The sequence below is a fragment of the Microtus oregoni genome, unplaced genomic scaffold, assembly GCF_018167655.1.
Source record: "Microtus oregoni isolate MIOR12 unplaced genomic scaffold, Mior012 000029F_ref0000214, whole genome shotgun sequence".
NCBI lineage: Eukaryota > Metazoa > Chordata > Mammalia > Rodentia > Cricetidae > Microtus > Microtus oregoni.
Window position 1 is genome coordinate 194,835 of NW_024543088.1, and position 25,205 is coordinate 220,039.

Consider the following 25,205-nt stretch of genomic DNA (forward strand, 5'->3'; position numbering starts at 1 on the left):
AGAAGTAGGGACACCTGAAGATGAGAAAAGAATTCAGGAAGTTCAGGAAGTTCACTGAGGTCTTGAACTTCATCCTTTCCATCAAAAATTAAGCTAATCTCCTCCATCAGGACCACTGGTGATTCCTAACCACGCCTATAGTCTCCCCTTCCTTGCTGGACAGCCAACTCTCTCTCTAAACCTTGAGCAAGTTGATACATCTCTGCCAATGCAAACCCAACCCTTCAAATGACCACTAACCCTCATACATCAATCAGCCTTCCCCTGTGACCTGTGACCATCATCCATCAAACAACCATCCCCTGTGACCTGTGACCATAACCCACCAGGAATGAAGAATTTTCCTTTTTTTGGTGTTTTGAGGCAGGGTTTCTCTGTGTAGTTCTGCCTGTCCTGGAAGTCACTCGGAAGACCAGGCTAGCTTCAACCTCACAGATCTGTCTGCCTCTGCCTCATGAGTCCTGGGATTAAAGGTGTGTGCCCCATGCCCAGCTAAAAGAAGACATTTTAAGGAGACTTGTGGCCTTCCTGTTGATTATCAGACTGTTGAAACAATGGGCCCTAAGAAGTTGGAGTTCTTAGGGAGTGATGGATCAGGGATGGGCAGGGACCATGCCTTGATTGGGACTGTTTAGCTACACATAGCCCTGCCCTCTGTTTAAATGTAAACCTCGTGGCTGAGGATATGGCTCAGCCACTAAAATACCTACATGGCAAGTCCGAGGACCTGAGTTCAGATCCCCGGCACCTGGGTAAAAGCCAGAGCAAGAGCAGGGTATGGTGGAGCATGTCTTTAATCCCAGCACTCAGGAGGTAGACACAGAGGCAGAGGTAGGCTGATCTTTGTGTTTGAAGCCAGCCTGGTCTACATAGTAAGTTCCAGGCCAACCAGTGAGATGAGACAAGATGGAGTTAGAGAGATGAAGGATGATCTGAGTTTAATCCCTGGACCCACATAGTAGGAGGAGAGAACTGTCTCTAGAGAACTCTCTTCTGGGGTTAGAGATATGGCTCAGTGGTTAAGAGCACCGGCTGTTCTTACAGAGGACCTAGGTTCAATTTCCAGCATCCACATGGCAGCTTCCAATCATATGCAAATCCAGTTCCAAGAAATCTGATGCCCTCTTCTGATTTCTACAAGCACCAGGCACACATGTGATACACATACATACATCCAGGCAATCACTCATACACATAACAAAAAAATAAGTAAATCTTGGAAAAATAAAATTGTCTTCTGATTGCCACATGCCTTTTGTGGCAGCCATTCACAAACACACACACGCACACACAATGAATAAGTGGCGCACGCCTTTAATCCCAGCACTCGGGAGGCAGAGGCAGGCGGATTTCTGTGAGTTCGAGACCAGCCTGGTCTACAGAGCTAGTTCCAGGACAGGCTCCAAAGCCACAGAGAAACCCTGTCTCGAAAAACAAAAAACAAAAAACAAAAAAAAAAATAAGTGTAATGGTAGAGGGGCTGGAGAGATGGCTCTGTGGCTAAGATCACTGGCTTCACTTCTGGAGGCCCCAAGTTTGATTCTCAGCACCCACATGGCTGCTCACAACTGTTTGTAACTCCAGTTACAAAACAAACACCAAGCAGGAATGTGTTGCATAGACCCAAACTCAGGCAAAAAAGAAACAAAACAAAACACACACACACACACACACACACACACACACACACACACAAAACCACTAAAAATTATTCTTAAAAAAAGTAGAAAAGTGGGGACTGGAGAGATTAAGAGCTCAGAGTTTAAGAGCTCTGGTTGCTCTTCCAAAGGTCCTGAATTCAATTCCTAGCAAGAACAGGAAAAGCTAACAACCATCTATAACGAGATCCGGTGCCCTCTTCTGGCCTGCAGGCAAACATGCAGACTGAGCACTGTGTACATAATAAATAATTTTTTAAAAAAGTAGAAAAGTGGAGCTGGAGAGATGGCTTGGGGGTTAAATGCCTGTGCTGCTCTTTCAGAGGACCAGAGTTCAATCCCCAGCACCCACATCAGGCGGCTGATAATCTCCTGTAACTCCAGCTCCTGGGACATCTGACACCCCATGGCGTCTGTCAGCCTCCGCACTCACGTGTACATACCCACACAGATGAATATATATATATATATATATATATATATATATATACATATATATATATATATAAATTAAAAAATTAAAAGGTAGATGAGCCAGGTGTGGTGACACATGCCTTTAATCCTAGTACTCCACAGGAAGAGGCAGGAGGATCTTTGTGAGTTGGGGGTTACCATGGTCTACATAGCAAGTTCCAGGGCAGCCAAGACTATACATGTTTTTAAAGACACAGATTTAAAAAAAAAAAAGGTAGAAAAGCAACTGGAGAAGGCACCTAACATGGATCTCTACCTGGAGAAGGCACCTAACATGGATCTCTACCTGGAGAAGGCACCTAACATGGATCTCTACCTTGAGAAGGCACCTAATATGGATCTCTACCTGGAGAAGGCACCTAACATGGATCTCTACCTGGAGAAGGCACCTAACATGGATCTCTACCTGGAGAAGGCACCTAACATGGATCTCTACCTGGAGAAGGCACCTAACATGGATCTCTACCTGGAGAAGGCACCTAACATGGATCTCTACCTGGAGAAGGCACCTAACATGGATCTCTACCTGGAGAAGGCACCTAACATGGATCTCTACCTGGAGAAGGCACCTAACATGGATCTCTACCTGGAGAAGGCACCTAACATGGATCTCTACCTGGCCCCCAACACACGCACGTGTACCCACAGCTATATGTGCCCGTGCTTTTAACCACTGAGCCATTTCTCTAGCCCTTCTAGATTTGCTCTTGAGGTAGAATCTCACACCGTATGCTCAACCTTAGAATTCTTCTGCCTTAGCTTCCTACGGCGGGTGGAACACAAGTATGCCAGCACAGCCAGTTTGAAACAATTGTCATGTCATGTTACTGTCCCCAGGCCACTGGGTCGGTGCAATCGCTATTCTTGGTTGTCAACTTGACTGCATCTGGAACGAACTAAAGTCTGAATGGCTTGGGTACATCAGTGAGGGATTTTTTTTTTCTTAATTAAATCATTCAAAGTGGGAAGAGACACTTTTAATCCAGATCTCTCTCTCTTTCTTTCTTTCTTTCTTTCTTTCTTTTTTTTGGCAGGGTTTCTGTGTGTAGCTGTCCTGGAACTCACTCTGTAGACCTGGCTGGCCTAGAAGGCAGAGACCTGCCTCCCTCTGCCTCCTGAGTGCTGGGATTAAAGGCGTGCACCAGCCGGGAGGTGGTGGCGCACGCCTTTAATCCCAGCACTCGGGAGGCAGAGGCAGGCGGATCTCTATGAGTTCGAGACCAGCCTGGTCTACAGAGCTAGTTCCAGGACAGGCTCCAAAGCCACAGAGAAACCCTGTCTTGAAAAATCCAAAAAAAAAAAAAAAGGCGTGCACCACCCCTACCACCCCCACCACCCCACCACCCCCACCACCCCACCACCCCCACCACCCCACCACCACCACCCTGGCCAGCCAGGATTCTTATAGAACCCAGAACCAGCAGCCCAGGGATGGCACCACCCACAATGGGCTGGGCTCTCTCCCACTGATCACTAAATGAGAAAATGTCTTACAGCTGGGTCTCATGGAGGCCTTTCCTCAACTGAGGCTCCTTCTTCTCTGATGACTCCAGCTTGTGTCAAGTTGACACAAAAGCAGCATTCAAGTTTCATCTTTGGTCTCAGTTTACTGATGTGTCACATGGCTACTCAGGAGTGTTGCTGAGAGGCCCTGGGGGAAACTTCATAGTGGAGAGGCCTGGAATCGTGCCCTGGATGTGTGGATCCTTCCCCAGCCTCTCTGTCCATTAAATTTAGAATCAGCTTCTCTGTCTAGGAAGCCTCCTGCTGGCTGGGTCTCAGAGCCTTAAACCAACAACATGTCTGCGTCCCCCGAGAGAGCAGCTTGCTGCCCATCTGCAGTCCAGGGAAGTGTCCAGGATTTCCTCTGCGGAAGAATGTTCCTAACAGGGGCTAATTAAATTCCCTGCTGCAATGTTCCAGCAGCAGCAGCAGCAGCAGCAGCAGCAGCAGCAGCAGCAGCAGCAGCTTCAGGAAGCCCATGAGCAAGGCATAATGGTACATGCCTGATATCTCAGCACTGAAGGGGCTATGGAAGGAAGATTTTGAGTTCTAGTCCAGCCTGGGATACAGAGCAGGATCTTGTCTCAAAAATCCAAGGGCTGGGATAAAGAGATGGCTCAGTTAGTAAAGTGTTTGTCATGGCCTCAGGGTTCATATTTTTTCAAAGTATTTGTTAAATGATAAATATGTTCCCAATTCTTCATGATTCTAAAAGTAGAGGAGGCTAGGGAGTGTGACTCAGTGGTAGAACACCTGCCTAGAATCCCCCAGTGAGGGGCTGGGGTGTGGCTCAGTGGTAGAGCACCTGCCTAGAGTCCCCCAGTGAGGGGCTAGGGTGTAGCTCAGTGGTAGAGCCCCTGCCTAGAATTCCCCAGTGAGGGGCTGGGGTGTGGTTCAGTGGTAGAGCCCCTGCCTAGAATTCCCCAGTGAGGGGCTGGGGTGTAGAGCACTTCCCTAGAATATGCAAAATCCTAGGTTTCTATCCCTTGGACCAGAGGTGGGGCCAGGCAGCCTTGGTCCAGCAGCCTCTGCACTTGACACCTGAGACCCGTCGTGCTGGTAGCCTCCAGCCCTGGGCAAACTCTGCCTGACAAGCGGAAGCCCAGAGAGCAACTCTGGCCAGGGACTGAGACCTGCTTTTCAACAATTGTCTGAAAATAGCCCAGGCAGCTCACGAGGAAATGAATCCTCGTCATGATCATGGGGAGGGACAGTGGGACAGGAAGAGTTATTGACACTGGCAGCACGCAGAGGAGGTACCTCCAGGCCTCCTGACCTCAAAAGAATCTTGTGCGCTGGTTTGTCAGCCCTGGATCCCAAATGCCTGGGGGAAAATAACTAAGAAATCAGGGATGGAAGGGGGGCGGGCAATGGTCACCTGGGGAGCCTCTAGGGATGATAGACAATGTGTGACAGGACAGGTGGGCTGGGGAAAGACTTGCCAGAACTGGGAGACATTTGGTCCTACCTGACAATGTGTCTGTCTGTCTTAATGCACCCCTTCCAGGTCTCAGGCTCCCTTTCTGTTTGAGTGTTTGGCCTGCATGTCTGTCTGTGCACCACATGTGTGCCTGGTGCTCTCAAAGGCCAGAAGGGGGCATCAGATCTTCTGGAACTGGAATTATAGACAGTTGTAAGGCTCCATGTGGGTGCTGGGCACCGAAGCTGGGTCCTCTGAAAGAGCAACAAGTGCTCTTAACTGCTGAGCCATTTCTCTACACCAGTCATTGATTGTCATTGTCATGTATGTGTATACATGTTCACATGTACAGGTGCATGTGTGTACGTATGAATGTAGAGACCAGAGATCAACTTCAGGGTCATTCCTCAGGTCATGTATGTATGTACATATACATATATATGTATATATTAAGATTTTGTTATTCATGTATTTTATGTATCTGAGTGCTCTGTCTTCATTCACACCAGAAGAAGGAATCTGATCCAATTATAGGTGGTTGTGAGCCACCCTGTGGTTGCTGGGAATTGAACTCAGGACCTCTGGAAGAGAGCCAGGTGCTCTTAACCACTGAACTCCAGCCCCATCCTCCCTTTAAGAAAAAAAAAGGTTTGTTTTGCCGGGTAGTAATAATGCACACCTTTAATGCCAGCACTCAGGAGGCAGAGGCAGGCTGATCTCTGAGTTTGAGGTCAGCATGATCTACAGAGCGAATTCCAGGACAGCCAGGCCTACAGAAAGAAACCCTGTCTCAGAAAATGAAAAAAGAGTTGTTTTCACTTTTATTTTTCAGTTATGTGTATGTGAAGAAGGTATGTGGATGTGTGTACAGGTGCCCTCAGAGGTCAGAGGCATCATGCTTGGAGCTGCTAGAAACCAAATTCAGGTCTTCTACAAGAGCAGCGCACATCCTTAACTGCTGAGTCAGCTCTCCAGCTCCTGTCTTGTTTTTGGAAAACAGGGTCTTTCACTGGCCAGGAACTCACTGATTTGGCTAGGCAGGCTGACCAGTGAACCACAGGGGTCTGATTGTCTCTGCTTCCCCAGAGCTGAGATTACAAGCACAAACCACCGTCCTGGGATTTTCTGTGTGTGAGTTTAAAACACAGAATTCAGGACCAATAGAATTATCTCTCTGCCTTCTTTTCTTTTCTTCGTAGAAAATTAAAAGCATGTGTCTGTCTGTCTGTCTCTGTGTGTGTGTGTCTGTCTATCTGTCTCTGTGTGTGTGTGTGTGTGCATGTCTGTGTGTGTCTTTCTGTCTGTCTCTCCCCCTCTGTGTGTTGAGCACACACACACAAACACACACACACACACATACACACACACACACACACAGGCATGTATGTGCCATGGTGCATGTGTGGAAGTCAGAGAACCGCTTTGGGAGTCAATTCTCGGTTTCCGTCCTGCTCAAGCAGTGTCTTGCTATCGTTTCTGCAGTATTGCATACGCCAGGCTACCTGGCCTGGAGCTCTGGTTAATCCTCCTGTCTATCGCTTCCCACCTTCCCACAGGAATGCTGGGATTAAAGATGTGTACCGCTGCAGCCAGCTTTTTACTTGGGTTCCAGAGTTGCCAGGCTTGTGTGGTAAGTGCTTTAATTGCCAGAGCCGCCTCACCAGCCACCTCACTTCTGTTTTGAGACAGGGTCTCATTGTGTAGCCCAGGCTGTCTTCAAATTTAGGTCCCGTGATGGCTATTCTTGCTTGTCAACTTGACTGTGTCTGGAGGTACCTAAAACCCAAATGATTGGGCACATCTGTGAGAGGTTTTTTTAAAAAAATTTATTTATTTATTATGTATACATTCTTAATATGCTGTCTGTATATATGGCTGCAGGCCAGAAGAGGGTATCAGATCTCATTACAGATGCTTATGAACCACCATGTAGTTGCTGGGAATTGAACTTAGGACCTTTGGAAGAATAGTCAGTGCTCTTAACCGCTGAGCCATCTCTCCAGCCCTGAGGGATTTTTTTTTTTAAGTAAATCATTTGAAGTGGGAAGACCCACATTTTTCTCAGGGAGGGGTTCATGACAGGTTTTCTCTCTGTAGCCCTGGCTATCCTGGAACTCAATCTGTAGACCAGGCAGGTCTTGAACTCAGAGATCCTGCCTCTGCCTCCAGAGTGCTGGAATTAAAGGCGTGTGCCATCATGGCCTGGCCTGGGAAGACCCACTTCTAATGCAGATCCTTGAGGTGGGAGGATCCACCTTTAATCTGAACCACACTTTCTACTGGCAACCTATATAGAGGACATGTAAGCATCCCCCCATTCTACATGCACCCACCCCCACACACACATACACTCTATAGGTTCTGTTCCTCTAATTCAGGTCCCCTCGCTGGAATGACAGGCCTGGCCCATCACACTGAGCACAGGCTCTTTCATCTACTAATAGTTCCAAGGCCACGTCACAAGGGCAGAGGTTCAGGTCTCAACATGTGGCTCTGGAAGCTGGAAGACATCAACATTTAGACCATAGAAGGCCGTGGGAGAGATTCCTGCCAAACTGGACTGTGCAGAGACTAGCACAGCACCCCAGAAGTCAGAGCCAAGTCGAAGAGTTCAGAGGAGCTTGACTAGAGTCAGACTGGGAATAGTGGACATTGGAGGAGCATGTCTGTCATTCCAGCATACAGGAAGCTGAGGAAGGACTGTCTCAAAGAAAAGGACTGGGACTGGGGACATAGCCCAGTCAGTAGAGTGCTTGCTTACCATGCACAGGGTTCTGGGTTCTAGTCCCAGCACTACATAGACGTAGGGTGGTGGCACACACCTGTAATCCCAGAGTATGGGAGGTAGAGGCAGGGGGATCAGAAGTTCAAGACCGTCCAAGGCTACATAGTGGGTATGAGGCCAGCTCGACTTTGTGTGTGTGTAGGAAAGATCCAGCTGGGAAAATTGTCTGCCCACCTACCAATCACCCCATAGATGAAATATACTATTCTAGAACTCTGTAAATCTTTGACCCTTTGTGGAGTGATCAGCACTGGCGGCTTGCTGTGTCACCTAGGTAAGGGGAATGTACCTCCCTGGCAGGTACCCACTCCAGATACACTGCTGAGATACCCAGGGTGAGGAATGTGGTCTCATAATTGTGACCACCTCTGGTCCACCTCCTCTGTGACTCACAAGAGTTGGGCCACAGGTCCTGGTAGAAATGAATTTGGACCCTTTGACCTTGGCCACTAAGAAGGTGGTGACCCTGAACAAGTGGCTTTGCCACTAAGATACGGAAACAGGGCCTGGGATGTGGCTCCACTGTAGAGTGCGTGCCTGACAAGCCTGGAGCTCTGGGAGCCATCTCAGCACCACGCAAGTCAAACATGATGGGCGGCTCGCACCCATACTTCAGGCTCTCAGAGGAAGAGGCAGGCGGGTCAGGAGTTCAAGCCCCTCCTCAGCTGCACAGAAGTTCCAGCCAGCCCTATAACAGACCAAAGTAACGATTGCATCAAAGCCCAACTTTGTAAACTAATCAGGTTTTCGTGGTAGTACTAATGGAAATGTGTGTGTGTGTGTGTGTGTGTGTGTGTGTGTGTGTGTGGTGGGGGAGGGGTTTACTTATGGAGCAGGGATGACCCAAAAGTGGTTGCATCATGGAAAAGTTCACCCCAAACAAAGGAGACAATGCAGGAAAGCTGCAACCCTGGCGCTCTCTGCAAGATGCACAGGCAACTTGACAGCCTGAGAATCTGTTCCCTCTCTAGGGCAGCTGGTCACGTCACCTCACCCAGCAATTATTCCTTTTATAGAACTGGGGAGGGGTCTTCGAGAGCCTTCCAAGTTTCACATTCCTGGACACAGTGGCCCTTTGTTTACCTCCATGAGTCTCCTGGAAGGAATCTCTTAATGCCCAGGAAGCTGCCATACAATGGGTGCAGTAGCTCCCACTCAGCAGGCTGAGGCAGGAGGATTACCTGGAATCACAGGAGAATCGAAGGGATTGTCATCTTAAAGTGGAGGATGAGGGCACAGAGGTGGGGACTACGTGCCCAAGGCCATACAGCTGGACAAAGGTCAAGGTACTTTTGAAAACTAAACTCTCCCCGCTCCCTTCAAGCCCGCCATGCTCCCATTTGTCTCCTATATAGCGCTAAGACCCCGTCTGCCGGCAGTCATAGCCGGTCTGCCTTCCTTACCCCAGAAGCCATCATAGATACCTGTAGCTCTCCTCCTAGCCTCAGAGAATGCCAGGGATGGGATCTTACAACCCCTACCCTCCCGGGAGGGAACTGAACTCATAGTTCATCCCTGAGGGCATGGCTGTGGCTAGACAAGTGGGTTGTATCGCTCACAGTCTCCATCTGTCCATTCATTGATTCCACCCTCATGAAGATGAAGAGAGCAATCCTGGCTAAACACTACATCCATCATTCGAGCAGGAGGCAGCCGCCGTACTGGCATGAACTTCCGTCTGCCATGACATCCATCTCACAGGCCTCGGCAGCAGACACTGAGGGCCATGCTCCCATGTCTAAGGGGAAACCACAGAATGTTCTGGGGTCTGGCCTCTCCAAGGATCTAGTCTCCCTTTTCAGGGAGTCTGGGCTCCTGGGAAAGGGGTGTTTAGGGTCACCAATGTCTGTAGAACTGCTACCCTTTTCCATCAGGCTGGTGCTAGCCCACTCTTGTCTGTAGCTTTATTACTTAATGACCTCTGATGCTAGTAGCTTCATCCCTTTTTCTAGCTTTGCCAGGGCCATCTGAGTTCTTCCCATCTCTTGCTTTCTGTAGGTGGGTTGGAGGGCATTTAATCCTCCCAGAATGCCCAGCCTCCCTATGGAGGTGGATTTCCCTCCCACTAGTACCAGCCCAGGACAGCTGGGAGGAAGGGCGTGCCCTGCTTTAGCCCTGGGCACTGGTGGTGGTTACAGGACCCTTCCCAGGACAACAAGGGATAGATTACCAGGGTGTAACCCACATCACCTCTACCATAAAAGCCATCATAAAAAGGAGCATTTATCTGGGCAAGCCAAGCCATGGCCCCTGGTCTCCACAACCACTCAGCAACTGAACCCATGTGACATGGGTCGGGTGGGGCATCCGATGACCACCATCCCAGCGCTCAGGAGGTAAAGATGGGAATCCCAAGTTTAAGGCACATAGTTCAGGTCGTTCAACTCACGACCCTCCTGCCTCAGCCTCCCAGGAGTTGTTATTACAGGTGCACACCACCACAGCCAGCTGTGACTCTGTGTTTGTGTGTGCATGCACGTGCGTACGGGGCGCGTGCACGCACACTAGCATGTTGAGGCCGGAGGGAAAGCTCAGGTATTGTGTCTGAGGTGCTACCCAACTTGTTTCTTCTGACAGGGTCTCTCGCTGGCTTGTCAAGGAAGCCCCAGGGCCTCATCTATTTCCCTCTCTCAGAATAACACAATATGCACACCACCACACTTGCTGTGGTTGGTTTTTTGGCCCAATATTTATTTATTTATTTTTTTAATGTGTATGGTGTTTCGCCTTCATGTATGTCTGTGTACTACATGTGTGCCTAATACCCTCGAAGGCCAGAAAAGGGTTTGTGATCCAGTTCGGAATTATAGGCAGCTTAAGGGCTGCCATGTAAGAACTGGAAACTGAAGCCAAGTCCTTTGCAAAAATAGCAAATGCTCTTAACCATTGAGTCATCTCTCTAACGCCCCACCTTTTTATTTGGGTTTTGGGGTCAAGCTCAAGTTCTCATGTTTGCCCTGACCATTTTTCTGGATTTTTATTTTTGAAACAGGATCTCCATATGTAGCCCTGGCTGTCTTGGAGCTCTCTGTATAGACTAAGTTTAGCTTTGAACTCACCTCTGCCTCTGCCTTTCCAATGCTGGGGTTAAAGGTGTGAGTCACGAAGCCTGGCTTTTCTAGATCTCTTGCTTTGAAGGAACTAAGGAGAATAAATTATCCTAACAAAATCCCCACGAGAACAGAGTCATGGAGTCAGATAAATGACAGCAAAACCATCCGACCCCTGGGAGAATCCTTCAGAGAGGACCAACTGGGACGGGTCCAGCTGTGCATGGGGTCGTGGGAGCACTGGTGAGAATGAAGGGAAGCATCCTCCTGATCTTAGGGGATAGCTTTGAAAATATCTTCGCCAGATGGGCGTTGCAGTCACTGCTGCTGTAGGCAGATTTGGATGGCTCCCTCTAGTGGTCGGTGCCAGAAGGACATTTAGGAGTAAGATCAGACGCGAGGTCAGCTGTCAGAGGTCATGGGGTCTGCGGCAGCATAAGGGGCAACAGTGTGGAACTGACGACACAGAAAGCTAAGGACCTCCAGGTACTTGCTACTGTTGCCCCCAATATACGTCCTGGGTGCCTCACGACTCACACCAAAAAGTCCTGAGAAGGCTCAGTGTGTGGGTTTGAGAGCCTTGGTCACTGTTGCTAGGGCAGAGGCATGACTCTTGTTCATCTGGTTCTCAGCCCTGGGCATCACTTAGGTCTGAAAGAAGAATGTTAAAATGCATTCTGGGCATTGCTTCCCATCCAAGGGTCACAGGACCACCACCCTCCAACTCTGTCCTTCCTCTGGGGCAGGTAGAGGGAGGATGGCTCCTATCTAAGGATATCTTGGTACTCCTAGCATTGGACTGGAGTATAGGAGGCTCCGTGTGGGACAGTGCTTTTGTCCCTCATCGAGGCCTATAAAGGAGAGCCATATAGCAGCATATTACCACATTGGGATCCCAGCACTCACTCACTCAGGAGGTGGAGGCAGGAGGATCAAGAGCTCTAAGCCAATGCCAATGAGATGGCTTAGTGGGTAAAGGTATCTGCTTCCATGCCAGACGACCTGAGTTTGATCTCTGGAACCCATATGATGTAAGTAAAGAACTGACTCCCCAAAGTTGTCCTCTGACTTCCACACGTGCGAGGTAGCATGCACACAACAGTCCACATACATACATCTACACATATAAATAAGTAAAAAAAAACTGAAAGTTTTACAAGCATCCCAGGCCAGTCTGAGCTGCATAGTTACGACCTTATGCTGTCTCAGATAAGTCAAAAGGTGAGAGTGTGGGTCAGAAGAGGACGCTAGGTACCCCTTCCTTCTTTGTAGGGTGCATCTGCCCTGCAGACTAGGTGGTATAATGGATCCACTTCCCAGTGCTCAGCTCCTTTCGCCTCCTTCACCTGGACTTGGTGTTATGTCCGGAACATGGTCAATACCAGTTGGCCTCCATTCCCTCTGCCAAGGCCCCGGGAGGATCCAGCAGCCACGACCCCAGGATCATAGTAGGTAGCACAGACAACAGTAGAGACATGGTGGCCCGACTGAAAAGGCCTGGGAAAAATGGGTCACAGACACCCCGGGTGTGTGCCACGCTCGCCGATCATTCCCCACCTTGGGAAGGGCGCACTGACTCCGCCCCGGGTGTGCAGGAGGTGGACAGGGCCAAGGATTCAGCCTCGAGACAACAGCACGTGGAAGGATCTAGGTGGAGTCAGCGACTAGGGAGGCAAGGGGCGTGGCCAACAGGGGCGTGGCACCAACGCTCGGTCGGAGGGGGCGTGGTTTTAGTGTGCGAAGAGGCGTGAGCAACAAGGGGCGTGATCGGATAGGGGGCGTGACCACACGGGGGCGGGACGGTGACGCGCTTTGACGCGCGATCCCGGAAGCGGTGTCAGTACTGGGGAGCCGGCGGCGGACGGCGGGCGGCGAGGACTTGTTGTTCTTCGCCGAGTCGGAGCGTGGAGTCCTGAGCGCGCAGGCGGAGGCGGCGAATACGTGGGGAGAGAGCAGAAGCGCGGGTGGAGAGTGCGTGTCCACGAGGAGCCGCCGCGCCCGGCCCCGCGCGCGACCCGGGTGAGTGAGGGGCTTCGGGACAGGGTAGGGGGACCCCGAGTTCGCGCACCTGAAGGCGGCGCACCGCGAAGGCCGTGAGGCCCAGCTTGGGCCTCGAGCACGTGCCACGCAGGACCTGGCTAAGGGCCCACGCGGGACCCGCCACGTGCGGGAGAGCAGCTCCCGGGAGCCGTGCTCACCTGGCCACTTCCATCGCGGTAGGATCGCCCCCCCCCCCCCCCCCCCCCCCGCCAGCCGCGACCCGGCAGGGGCCTGGATAACTGGTGTCCCTTTATAATCAGCTGACCGGCCAGCGGTGCCGGATGTGGAAGCTGTGGGTGGGGAGCGAGGCAGGTGACCGTCTTGGCCAGCCTATCGCTTCCGCCACTTTCTTCAGGTGTGGTCAGGGGCCAAGGTCTCTTCCAACTCTGAAGTGTGAGGTTCCCTTGTCGGGTGAGCGGATAGGTGTGTTAAGAGTGTGTCATGAGAAATCGGAAGCAAAATCTAGCAGACCACAGGTGGGGAAAGCCTCGTGGGTCCTAGGTGCCTGGCTTAGCTCCCTTTGCCGGAGAGAAACTCTTCTTACACCCAGAGAGGGCAGCCACTCCAGCCTCCCAGAGCTTGCCCTGTTCACAGACGGTTGATGTTTGGGAGGGCAGGCTGCTTGGTGCTCTTGTTTCCTTTGTGAAGCTTTGCTGTGCCCTGCTTTTCACACAGCTCTATAGCCAGCACAGATGCACTTTAATAATTCACCCGCCAACGGACCGACAGGCACTCAGCTTTCCCTTGCCTGGTGCCCTCAGTCCCAAAAAGCCAGCTTATGCCACAGCTGGTAGTTAACTCAAAGCGTTGCTTTCTGTGGAGTCATCAGAAACAGCTCTGGAACCCCAGGGTTGGCGCTGCTGAGGTCTTACTGTGACAACCACGTTTCGAAAGGCATCTGGTGGCTTGCACGTGGGTACTGTGATGCCTCATTATGGCATTTTCAAGCCTGGTGTTTCTAGGGCCAGGGAGGTTTTTTTTTTTTTTTTTTTTTTTTTTTAGGCATTGATCTAAAGCTGTTATATTATGGTGGCGACATATCTGTAATGCCCGCTCGTGCCCACTCGGGAGTCTGAGGCAGGAAGATACTGAGCTTGAAGTCAGTTTGAGTTTGATACTGAGTTTGAACATGGCTAGTTCAAGACCAACCTTGGTTACATGGTGAGATTCTGTCACCAAAAAACAAACCCAAACAACAAGGTATGGATTTAGGCATGTGGATGGAGCAAGGAAAGCTGTAGATAGGCAGGACATACCTATAACCTGTGTCACTGTGGACAACCCTTACGACAAAAGCTTCCTTGCTCCTCAGATATATCAGCTGGAGAAATGTCATGAGTTTGACCTTGGTAAAGAAAGGAAGTCTGTTATAACTTAAAACTAAACTTCTTGTGATTCTAAAATAAAACATTTATTGGAGTAAAAAACCAAGCCAGGCTTCTCTGGAGTACATTCTCCTCTTGTTCTTGAACTGAGCTGGGCTTGCAGGGCCGGGTTCCAAGTTCAGGGCTGTGTACTTTCCAGGTAGTTGCTAAAAATGGGAATTGGACAGAGGGTCCTGGGAAGCCATGTTTCCCCCAGAGTTGGCTCTTTCTGTGTCCCAGCCCTTCCTCTAGCCCCTTCAAGGCTTCTAGTGAGACCTTCCTGGTCACTCTATCTCAGGGACCCTCAGTTTTCAGTCCCGGCTCTGCCAGCCCCAGGGTTTGTTTACTGCCGCTGGCAATTCTTCCTCGCAGTCTAGACCAAGAAGTTGTGTCTGTTTCTGCCCCGGCTGTTCTGAGTCTAAAGGTTTCTTGGAGTGGACTTTCTGGATCTCGGGTCTAGTTAGTCCACACGGGAAATGGAAATCAGGCCAGCTGGGAGAATTCTCTGTGTGGCCGATCTCGGGAGCTATAAACAGTGACTCATTCTCCCGCCCCACCCTCCCTGTCCCTGCTCCACTCCGGGAAGATGCCTGGTCGCTCGTATTTACTTTTGCTTTTTATAAGTCACACATGCGTTATAGTTCCTCTTAACTGCAGTTTCAGGAAACTGAGAGTGTTATCTGAAAATCTGTAGAATTTCACGGGGGTAGCCCTGGGCCTGGGTGATCATGCACTGCCTGGTTTAGGGGAGGATCCTGAAGCCTACATTGTTTGCCTGATGGCATGGCCTGAGGTCAGAGGTCAGGGTTAGAAGCTAGGGGCTGTCACGTCTGGTGGTGACACAACTCCTGGTTCTTCCATGAGACCATCTGGTATGGTGGGGCAAGGGCACACACTTTCTCCAAGGCTTCTTTCCCTGTCTGAATCCCCCCTCTGCCTATAAAACAGAACTTTTTTAGTATCTTGATACCCTGAGGGAGCTGGTGTCAGTAACACAAGTTTTCTGCTTGACGGGGAGGGGCTCATTGTACAACAAAGCTACTGGAAGAAAATTCTAGAACCAGGTCTAGGACTTTGTAGAAGAAGCAGAAGTTGAGGGTGGCGTAGAGACCCTGTGCCCTCCACATTCAGGAGCACTCACCAGCCAGAGAAGGAAGCCCAGAGCAGGAAGCTGAGAAGGGAACTCCACGACCTGCACCAAGAGCAGCTTGGGGATTTGTTGTACCAAGGGAGACACTGAACCATACTTGGGGCTGGGCAGGAGACCTTGGGACTGAGGTTAAGAGCTGGTTCTGTGATTTCAGCACTTAGGAGGTAGAGGCAGAAGAAGATCAGTTCTCTGCTAGCCTGGGCTGTGTGGACCCTGTCTTAAACAGACAGGTCTGGAGAGAGAACTCATCCCACATAAAGATGTTAGGTGTGGCCACACATTCTAATCCCAGTGCTGGGGAAGTAGAGACAGGAGGATCACTGAGCCTCTCTGGCTGGTCCACTGGCCTAGCCTTAGTGGTTAGTTCCAGGCCACTGAGAGACCCCGGTTTGAAAAAGTGAGGTGGCCAGTGAGATGACTCAGGGGGTAAAGGTGCTTGATACCAAGTCCAATGACCTGAGTTCAGTTCCCCAAGACCCACATCGTGGAAGGAGAGAACTGACACGCACAAATTATCCTCTGACCTTCACATATAATTTGGCAAGTATATATACACTTATACATACAGATGTGCATACACACACACACACACACACACACACTCCTTATGTAAACCAGGCTAGCTTCACACTCCTGGATCCCAAATGCTAGGATTAAAGGTGTGAATCACCACACCCAGCAAATAAACGTAATTTTTAAGTTTAAAAAGAAAAACAGCAGATAAACAATCTGACGAATGACAGTACACATTTACACACATATGCAAATCTGGGCTTAGCTGTTCCCACCAGACATCCCCAGCTAAACATGGAGCTTAGAAGGTGGCTGAAATCCGAGGACCACCAGGGACAGGACGGGAACCCTAACAAGGACCTGGTGGCAGAGAGAACCACTCAGCCAGTCAGGGAGGGGAGGTCTGGGTGAGGGGCAGAGGGAGGGCAGCCACAGCTGAGGGGGCTGCGCCATGCAGCCTGCCGTCAGCCTGGAAGCTGCTTGAGTCACCTCTGGATGTAGCTGGGATGACACAGCTTCCTGAGATTGCAAATGCAAGGTGACCAGACGTCCTCTAGGCCAGGCAGACAGTTGTGGCTTATGGGAGGGCGGCCAGCCAGAGCTGGGCGGAGATGCCCCGCCGTGCACTGTGGGTGGACGGCACAGTAAAAACTTAGTGGTCCGTAGTGGGAGGAGGCTCATTTGACCGGCTGTGGTGTGGTTCATCAGCATGTGCCCACTGTGTGTGGCAGGTGAAGACAGCCCTATGTACCCTTGGGGTCCTGGAAAGGGTACTTGATCTGGGTACTTGTCAAAGGCTCCCAAGCAGAGGTGGCCACATCCTTAGTGGCTTTAGGTTCTGTGGCTTGCAGCTGTTAGAGGTTTGGGTTTGGTGTCTGCGGTTTGAACCTGTTCCCTTGCACAGAATGGGTCTCCCATCCTCCTCCGCATCCACCCCGCTCCCTGCTCCCTTTCCCCATTTTGGTATACTGGGAACCTGAAGAGCACATATCCTTGTCAGCTGGGCTGGGCAGTAGGAGCCAGGGTCAGGGAGCTGCAGTTGGTAACACCTTGTGGAACAGGGGGCATCATCTAGAACCCTTAACTGCAGCAGGGAGTGAGGTGGATGATCCAGGCTCCACATTACCTTGAGCAAGATGGAGACCCTTTGAGACTGGGACTTTCTTTTCTGGTCCACCATAGGTCTGGTAGCAAGGCCCCCATGGCTTCTTGTCTATTTTTCCATTGGACCTGGGCATGGTCCTTCTAGCTGTGTGCTATGTCCTTCATTCAGGGAGGGAGGTCTGAGGCTGGGCTGAGGGACAGCTAATGGAGGTGAGAAGTGGGTTGGGAGATGTTGTGCTGGCTTGCTCACTCTCTGAGGACAGTTTACTAGATTGCAGTCTACCTGGACTGCCTGCTATTCCTGGGTGCCTAGGCTGGATTCCCACGCTCTGCAGTATGCCCATCTGCTCTTTATGCTGCATAGGGTCTTCTCCCTCAGTCCATCTTGAAATGGAAGATCTGGCCACTCTGTACCCTGCTGGCTGGCTGTGTTTATCAGAAGATCTAGGGCAGATCTTCTTGGCTAGATGTGCCTAGCTTGGATTGGTGACTTAGAACTGCCACCCAGAACCCCTGTCTTAATGGCCTTTTCAAATTGCAAAAGGCAACAGGAATGATAGGAGGGGGTCAGCTGCTTCTCTGGGGGTTCCTCTGCCTCAGCCTGTTGCCCTGTGTAGTTTGACTGTGGCTACTGAATCTCTAACCCCTGGCTCAGCAGGGAGGCCTTGAGGCTCCCCTGAGAGTTCAGAAGCCATTAAGAGTAGTTTGGTTTTTGTGGGTGGTGGTGGCAAATCTTTAATCCCAGCACTCTGAGGCAGAGGCAGAGGGATCTCTGTGAGCTCCAGGCCAGCTTGGTCTACAGAGCAAGTTCCAATACACAGTCAGAGCTACACGATGAAACCCTGTCATGAAAAACCAAGAAAAAAAAAAAGATTTGTTTTTGTTTAAAGGCAGAATGACAAGTAGCCGAGTCAGGCCAAGGATGACCTTGAACTCCTGCTCGCCCTGCCTTTCCCTCCCCCCTCTGCTGTAATGACAGGTGTGGCTGCTTTATTATTATTATTACAACAGGGTCTTCCCCAGATAGTCCAGGCTGGCTTTGAAATTGCACTGAGCCTCTTGCCTTTGAGTTCTAAGTGCTGTGATGGCCACCACGTGACTCACTGTTTTGAAATCACGTTTGTCTTACAAACTTCTATCACGAATGCAGGGCTCTCTGCTGCCCAGACAAAGCTCAGGGGTGGTCCAAGTCCTGGGTTCTTTCCCCAGCACCACCGGAAACCTCCAAACAATACATTCCCCCTTGGGCTCCTTTATATTCCTTGATTTTTTTTTTTTAATGATTCTGTGGATGGATGCATATACTAGGCACACAGTCTGTCACTGAGCTACAACTCCAGCCCTCTCTCCTTTTTATTTTGAGACAGGGTCTCACTAAGTTGTCCAGAGTGACCTTGAACACACTGTAGCCCAGGCGCGTCTTCAACTTGTGATCCTCCTACCTCAGCCTCCCAGGGTACTAAGATGAGAGGCCTGGCTTGATCTATGATGGATAGGTTGGGACGATACCCATGTGCTTGATGTATTTGGGGCAGGGGCACCTTCCAGCACCATCCTAGCCACATGCTGAGTTGCTGAAGATCTCTGTTCCCTAGATTGTCCCCCATGATTGGCAGCAGGCAGAAGGGCACACCTCTGACCCAGGGTCAATGTGTGCCTCACCTTTCACCCGGACAGACTTCTACAGTGTTGGACATGCAGGATGAAGTTTGAGTTATCTTGACAGGGGTCCAAGTGTCCCAGAGGCAGAAACCTAGCTGGGGCAGGATAAGCTGGGGTAAACTTCGTAGCTCATTGTAAGTGTGCCCCCAGGACTACTGAGTGGGGCCTCTCAGCCAGCATCACCGGCCATCGCTGGTGCTGGTTCTCTCATCTTTTTCTGAGGAAGAGACCAGAGCATTGGGAGGGGTTGGCATTTGTCCATGGCCTCTTGGCTTCATGTTTCATCTTGAAGCCAGCCGAGGACTGAAGAAGGGTCCCTGAACTCAGACCCCAGCAGAAGCCCATGAGGTGGGTGTAGATGGAGAGAGCCAGGGAGGGGCCCTTCCTGCTGGCCGCGTGGCCCCATCCAGTGGTCAGTTGATTTTCATGGTGTCACCTGGGGGCAGGCCCCTGCCCTGTGCACATCCTGGCCACCTGGTGTCACAGCCCCATCATCATGGGGTGGAAAGATTCCTGCCCCAAGCTGAGCCCTGGCCTGTGGGTCTCAGCACCCGTGGTCTAAGTTGAGTCCCCCTTCTTCCCCGAGTTGAGTCCCCCTTCTTCCCCAGCACCTTCCTTTTCCGCTGGCAGTGGCCCCTGGGGCCCGTGAACATGCGGGTGGGAGGGGTGTCCTTGTGTGGGAATGTGAGCCGACTCTGTAAACAGCCCGTGACTCACCACATAGCTATGTCACTGACGCTGGGGTTACAAGTTGGAAGAGATGCCCAACCCCTCCTCCCTCTTTACGGAAAACTTTCTCAGGGCTCCTGGGGCTCCTAGGCGCCTGGTTCCTGAGAGTTCCTAATGGAGTGGCGGAAACCCGTGACTTCCCTAGTGCCACTGTAACCCAGCTGGAGCTGGAGGTGATCTGTGATTACAGTTTGCCCATGTCCCCGTGTGGTCTCTTATCTCCATTAGATCACCCCACCAGCTCTGGTCCCAGCTCAGGTCCCAGATGGGTACTGTGTCAGGATGCATGGTGGTTTACCTGAGCCTCCTCTAGGATGGCTCTGTCCCTGTCCTGCTCTTCTTACTGCCATTTCCTCTGAGAGTGACCTGTGATGACTTTTTTTGACAGTGAGGGTGGTGGGCACTGGAGACAGGACCCCATCAGAGGTGGGATCATAGGGTAGAGAGATGGGGCCTGAGGGCCCCAGGTCTGTGGGTGAGGGGCAGTGGAGGTCACCCACTGTCTTGTTCATGCCTGTCCTCCACACTTTCCTTTGTGTGGTTTCCCTGACGTCCCTTGTTCTGTGCCTGTCATTGTCACGGTTTAAAATTCAAGAGATGGCTGTGCATCCCACCAAAGGCCATCCCCATCCCTTTTGCCCCTTCCCCAGTTGTCAGGGAATGAATGGGTTTGTTTACTGCCTGAGAACCTCGTGTTGTCCTTCTGCACAGGCTTGACCCACAAGTCCCGAATGCTTTTGGGCTTCACCGTTGCCATGGAGACCATGGGGGGTTGGCTACATCCCAAGGTCGCCATGGCAACTATCAGAGGGGAATCATGCTTGGGATGCTTTGGCTGGCTTTTTCATGAATGATGAGGGTGTGTGACACAATGCAGACTGGAGAATGAGAAGGGCGGGCCAGGGGGCTGGCGGGCCGGCCACAGGGACAGTTCCTTGCCAGACGGCCTAGTGGGTCTGTCAGGTGGCTGCGGTTCTCTGCCTGTGCCTCTGGCTGGATCCTCTGAACCTGCTACCCATCAGTAGCCACCCCACCCCACCCATAGGGGCCTTGGGGTCACTCTGAGGGGCTGGGGTGGCCTGGGAGGAGTGGTGATGTCACAGCTGCAGTGTCCTTCACGGCGGTAGGTGTCCCATGGGTTGCTGGAGGGCAGGGCTAGGGAGGAGTGGCAGGTGTTCTGTACCCCATCTTCTTTAGGGGTGAGTGAAATTTCGGGAAAGGGCCTTTCTTCTCCCTGGTGAGCCATTGCGGAGTCCTTGCTAAGGGACACTGTCCCAAGGCCCTCTTTCTGAGCTGAGAACTGCAGCTCTGCAGCTGGCAGGTCCCTCTGGTCTTGAGGCTGCAGTACCTGGTTTCCCACGGCTGTAAATATATTGTCTGAATTCAGGCTGTGGGGACCCAGAGCAGAAAGCAGCAATTGCTCATGACCGATAGATACCCCACAGTGCTGATGGCTTCAGCATGAGCTGGGGCGGGGAACAGGACGGCAGCCCCCATTGACCTAGGGGGCCTGTCTGCTCTGAGGGCTGATGCTGGAGTATGAGGCGTGGTTGGGTCTCATGTCTGCCTGCTAGGCAGATGCAGAATGGCCAGGACGGCCACTCCAGATTGCTTAAGGCAGTGGTTCTTGGACTGTGGGACACAAAACCTTAGGGAATCAAACTACTCTTTTACAGGGGTTGTCTAAGGACATCAGAAAACATAGATATTTACGTTATGATTCACAGCCGTAACAAAACTAGTTACGAAGTAGCATTGAAAATAGTTTTATGGTTGGGGGTCACCACAACATGAGAAACAGAATTAGAGTCACAGCATTAGGAAGGTTGAGAATCACTATTGTAGGCCGTTGTGAACTGGATGGGGGGAACATGTTACTTTGTAACTGAATTGGGCTTGTTCTGAAACATGTAGAGTTGCTGGCCAGACATACTAGGACAGGAACAAGCAGATTTACATGTGCATCCCCTTTATTTTAGAGCTGAGGTTCTCTTGTTACTGTCTCTGGTTGTTGAGAGAAGAACTGATTCCAAGTATTGTTACTCAGAGGCAATGCCCGTAGCTTGCTGGGTCCTGACCCACACTGTTTCTTTCTTTCCAGCGACAGTTTCCTGGTGGTTCCGTCCTGGTGACAGGGCCCAGGTTATGACGACTAATCCCAAGCCGAACAAAGCATTGAAGGTAAGGTGGGCTGGACCAGCATGGGCTGTGACTGGCACTGTCCTGGCATGGCACAGGGAAGACTCACCCTGTCCTGGCAGCCCCACTTGTACAGCACAGCCCCTAAAACGAGGTTAGCTTTGTCCTCAGGAATTGGTGAAGGATCCTAGAAGGAGAGGTGGTACAGTGGCCCAGAAGAGCCTGGCCTTGTTGACCAGGAAGGTAGCTCACAGGTGGAGGGGTGGGTGGTAAGACAGGTGCTGCGTAGATCCTAGCCACCTGGAGCTGCATCCACAGGCCCTTCATCTGCCCAAGCTCATCCCCCCTCCTGTGCCAGGTGGGCAGAGTGGTATCCTCAGGTAAGCTGATGTCCCGTCTGCCGGCCCAGGCCCTTACTCCCTTCTGGGCCTTTTCAACCTTTGTCACCAAAGGTGCTTCTGAGTCAGTTTTCTTGCCTCGCAGGCTTTTGAGTGCTGTGTGCTGGACTCCCTTGAGTGAGCCCTGACCAGCCAGATTCACGCTTTGCACCAGTGGGTAGACGTCAGGGAAGAGCAGGGCCACTGTATCATCCTGTCCCTTACCTAGAAGAACATCTGAGGGGAAATAGCCCAGTTCCTTGAGTGTCTAGAAAACTTAAGTTGACTCAAGACCTTACTTCCCAAGGGACTGACTGTCAGGTCCTCCTGTTCAAAGAGGGGTCACAGCAACAGCAGTGGGGTTGTTTGTGGTACCCTGCCATGGGCATAATCTTGGAGTCCCATGCTGCCACCTTGATGTACAATGGGAACATTACACAATGTAGATGCACTTCTGGGCCTTTGTTGTACCAGATCCCAGTCTTTGGTGACTGTGTCCAGTCTGGTGGACCCTGTCTCCCCCGTGCTGACTCTTGCTTATCTGGCTCCTTAGGTTAAGAAGGAGGCGGGCGAGAACGCCCCTGTACTTAGTGATGATGAGCTGGTGTCCATGTCGGTGCGGGAGCTGAACCAGCACCTGCGGGGGCTCACCAAAGAGGAGGTGACTCGGCTGAAGCAGCGGCGGCGCACACTCAAGAACCGTGGCTACGCAGCTAGCTGCCGTATCAAGCGTGTGACCCAGAAGGAGGAGCTGGAGCGGCAGCGTGTAGAGTTGCAACAGGAAGTAGAGAAGCTGGCCCGGGAGAACAGCAGCATGCGACTGGAGCTGGATGCCTTGCGCTCCAAGTACGAGGCCCTGCAGACCTTTGCACGCACCGTGGCCCGGGGGCCTGTCACACCAACCAAGGTGGCCACCACCAGTGTCATCACCATCGTCAAATCCGCAGAGCTCTCCTCCACCTCTGTGCCATTTTCAGCTGCCTCCTAGTGCCTGCCGGGGCCGGGCAGGGCGTGGGCAGTGGCACAGCCCTCACGCCTCTCCCGGGCTCCCTAGTACAGATTCCTCATGTCCACTTGCCCACTGTGCACCCTGTGGGGCTGAAGGCAAGGAGAGCAGGAACAGGCGGATGCAGGATAAAAGGGAGGCTCTCATGAGCCAGTGCTACAAGCAACCCCCACTCACATCTCTCCTTCCCCCAGGGGTGTGGTTTTAGTTGCTGACAGGAACCACATGGGCCATCAGCATGAACAACTCCAGGCCCCCTGTGGGAGGGAGTGAGAACTCGTCTTCCACTTCTCTGGTGCCTGCCTGTCAGCGCCATCAGTGCCATCCCCTAAGGGCCTCCAGCTGGGGTGGACACCATACTGTCACTTTCTGGGCTCTGGCCTTGTCCTTATCAAGGGGCGCTACTACCTGCTTTAGCCCTTAGAGCCAAGTCCACGCCCTGGGAAACAGTTCCCAATATAGCCTCCTGCAGAGGCTACTTCATGTGTTCCTGTGTGTATACAGGCTGTCACGGCAGCCTGTGTGAAGACAGGAAACCACTGGGCCAGGTGGCCACACAGGAGAGCCTGTCCAGTATGTGTAGTGAGGGTTACACGGATGTCCTGGAATGTCCCTGGGGGTGTGTTAAGGTTGCCCATTGTGGTGCAGGGGCCATCTGTCCATAGAGCCAGCAAACAGTAGGGCCCGGGTTCCCTAGGGCTTAGCAGAGAGGAGAGGCTGGAGGGGAGCCGGTGAAGCCTGAGAGGTGTTGAGGGTTACAGAAATGGCTGTTAAGATGTGTCTTGTTGCTGGGGAAAAAAACAAAACAAAATAGGAATGAGGTGAAGTCAGGGTGAAGTCCTGGCGGCCCAGGGGATGTGGAAGAGGCCTAAGAGGCTTAGTATGGAGGGACAAAGGGTGCATCTGTAGGGCCTCGTGGACATGCCCTGTGGGTGTCAGCAGGGGCCCAGGGCAGACTGTATGTGCAGATACTCTGCGACTTTGGTGCCCAATTGTTACCTGCCTATTCCTCCTTCCATAGCATTCTGGGCCATCGGCCATCTTGTGCTTTCTTACTGAAGGGATTATGTCCTCCAGGCTCTGAGGAGTATATGGTGGACAAGGAGTCGGGGGCAGGCTGAGCCAAAGTCAGGCACTTAGGAAGCACTGTTGGAACCATTGCCTTGGTAGGTAATCCATATTGGATATCAATAAGGACCATGGGATATTTAAAGAGAGAGAAGATATATATATATATAATTATATACACATTTTATCGTACAGATTTTTTCATACAGTTTTCTTTCCCAGTTTGATACTGTAGATCTTTTATTAATGCAGAGTAGGTTGGCCAGTGAGGTGGGGAACTGGCCATGGATGGAGGCCCAGAGTGCCAACAGCCTCCCTTAGTCTTTCTGTGGTGGCGTTGGGCATGCTTGGGTCACTGGTGAAGCTTGTTCCAGCAGGTATCACACTGAAATGCGTGGTCTCCAGGGTAGTCTCCAGTGGTAGGCAGGGTGACCCCTGGCTGTGGGTTGCTGCCCACTGCAGGCCTGTGGTGGTCTCCATGAAGGAGACTCCATACTGTTGGCCTGCAGGCTGGATGGGGCTTTCAGTGCCACCTGGAGCGCCTGTGCAGGGTACCTGCCTGAAAGGGGCTGGGAAGGGTGTGAGCGTGCCCTGTGGCTCTTTGTCACTGAAATTTCATCATCACAATTTAATATATGGAGTTTTTATTTAAGATAAAAGTGAGTTTTCTGTCTTGTTCCTCTGACTTCTCAAAGCAAGCTTTACTTTTTCAAAAGGTGGCAGGGATGCATGCTGACCACGTGGAGGCCTGGTGTCCCCAGCCACCTTGGCAGTTTCATTTCAATATTTATTTTTGTGCTTCCTCCCTCCCCTCATGTTATAAATTATTGAGAAGAGATCACAGACTGTTGACCCCCTGTCTGTGCCCCGCCTCATGGCCACTACCTAATTTATTGCTGTACATGTCGCTGTGACTGCTTTTGTATCTTTGCAATAAAGAATTTCCTGTTTGAGATGCTTTCCGGTGTGTGGATGGTGATGTGGTTGGGAACCCTGTGTCCTGCCCTCCAGCCTGGGCTGGCCTTCCCTGAGGCCTAGCCTTCTACTCTGCACACCTTGGTGTTCTCCCCAGGCCATCTTCTGAGATACAGGGACGAAGTAGAACAAGGTGACACCTTCCACCTTCACTCCTGGTCATTGGCACATATATCTGAATGTCCAGG

The 25,205-nt window shown here is 51.5% G+C and overlaps 1 protein-coding gene across 1 annotated transcript; it reads left to right on the forward strand.

Annotated features, from left to right (window-relative positions):
- Positions 1–12,713: 12,713 nt before the first annotated feature.
- Positions 12,714–24,995, forward strand: LOC121465096 (transcription factor MafK). The gene is made up of 3 exons (XM_041678278.1): positions 12,714–12,909; positions 21,554–21,633; positions 22,522–24,995. The coding sequence occupies exons 2-3, from the start codon at positions 21,598–21,600 to the stop codon at positions 22,954–22,956; spliced, it is 471 nt and encodes a 156-aa protein (XP_041534212.1). The 5' UTR covers positions 12,714–12,909; positions 21,554–21,597; the 3' UTR covers positions 22,957–24,995.
- The last annotated feature ends 210 nt before the right edge of the window (positions 24,996–25,205 follow it).

Excerpts from the sequence above, each read along its gene's own strand:
- LOC121465096 (XM_041678278.1), top strand. The coding sequence starts at position 21,598 with ATGACGACTAATCCCAAGCCGAACAAAGCATTGAAG. Across the intron at positions 21,634-22,521 it reads AGCCGAACAAAGCATTGAAG|GTTAAGAAGGAGGCGGGCGA; the intron begins GTAAGGTGGGCT and ends CTGGCTCCTTAG.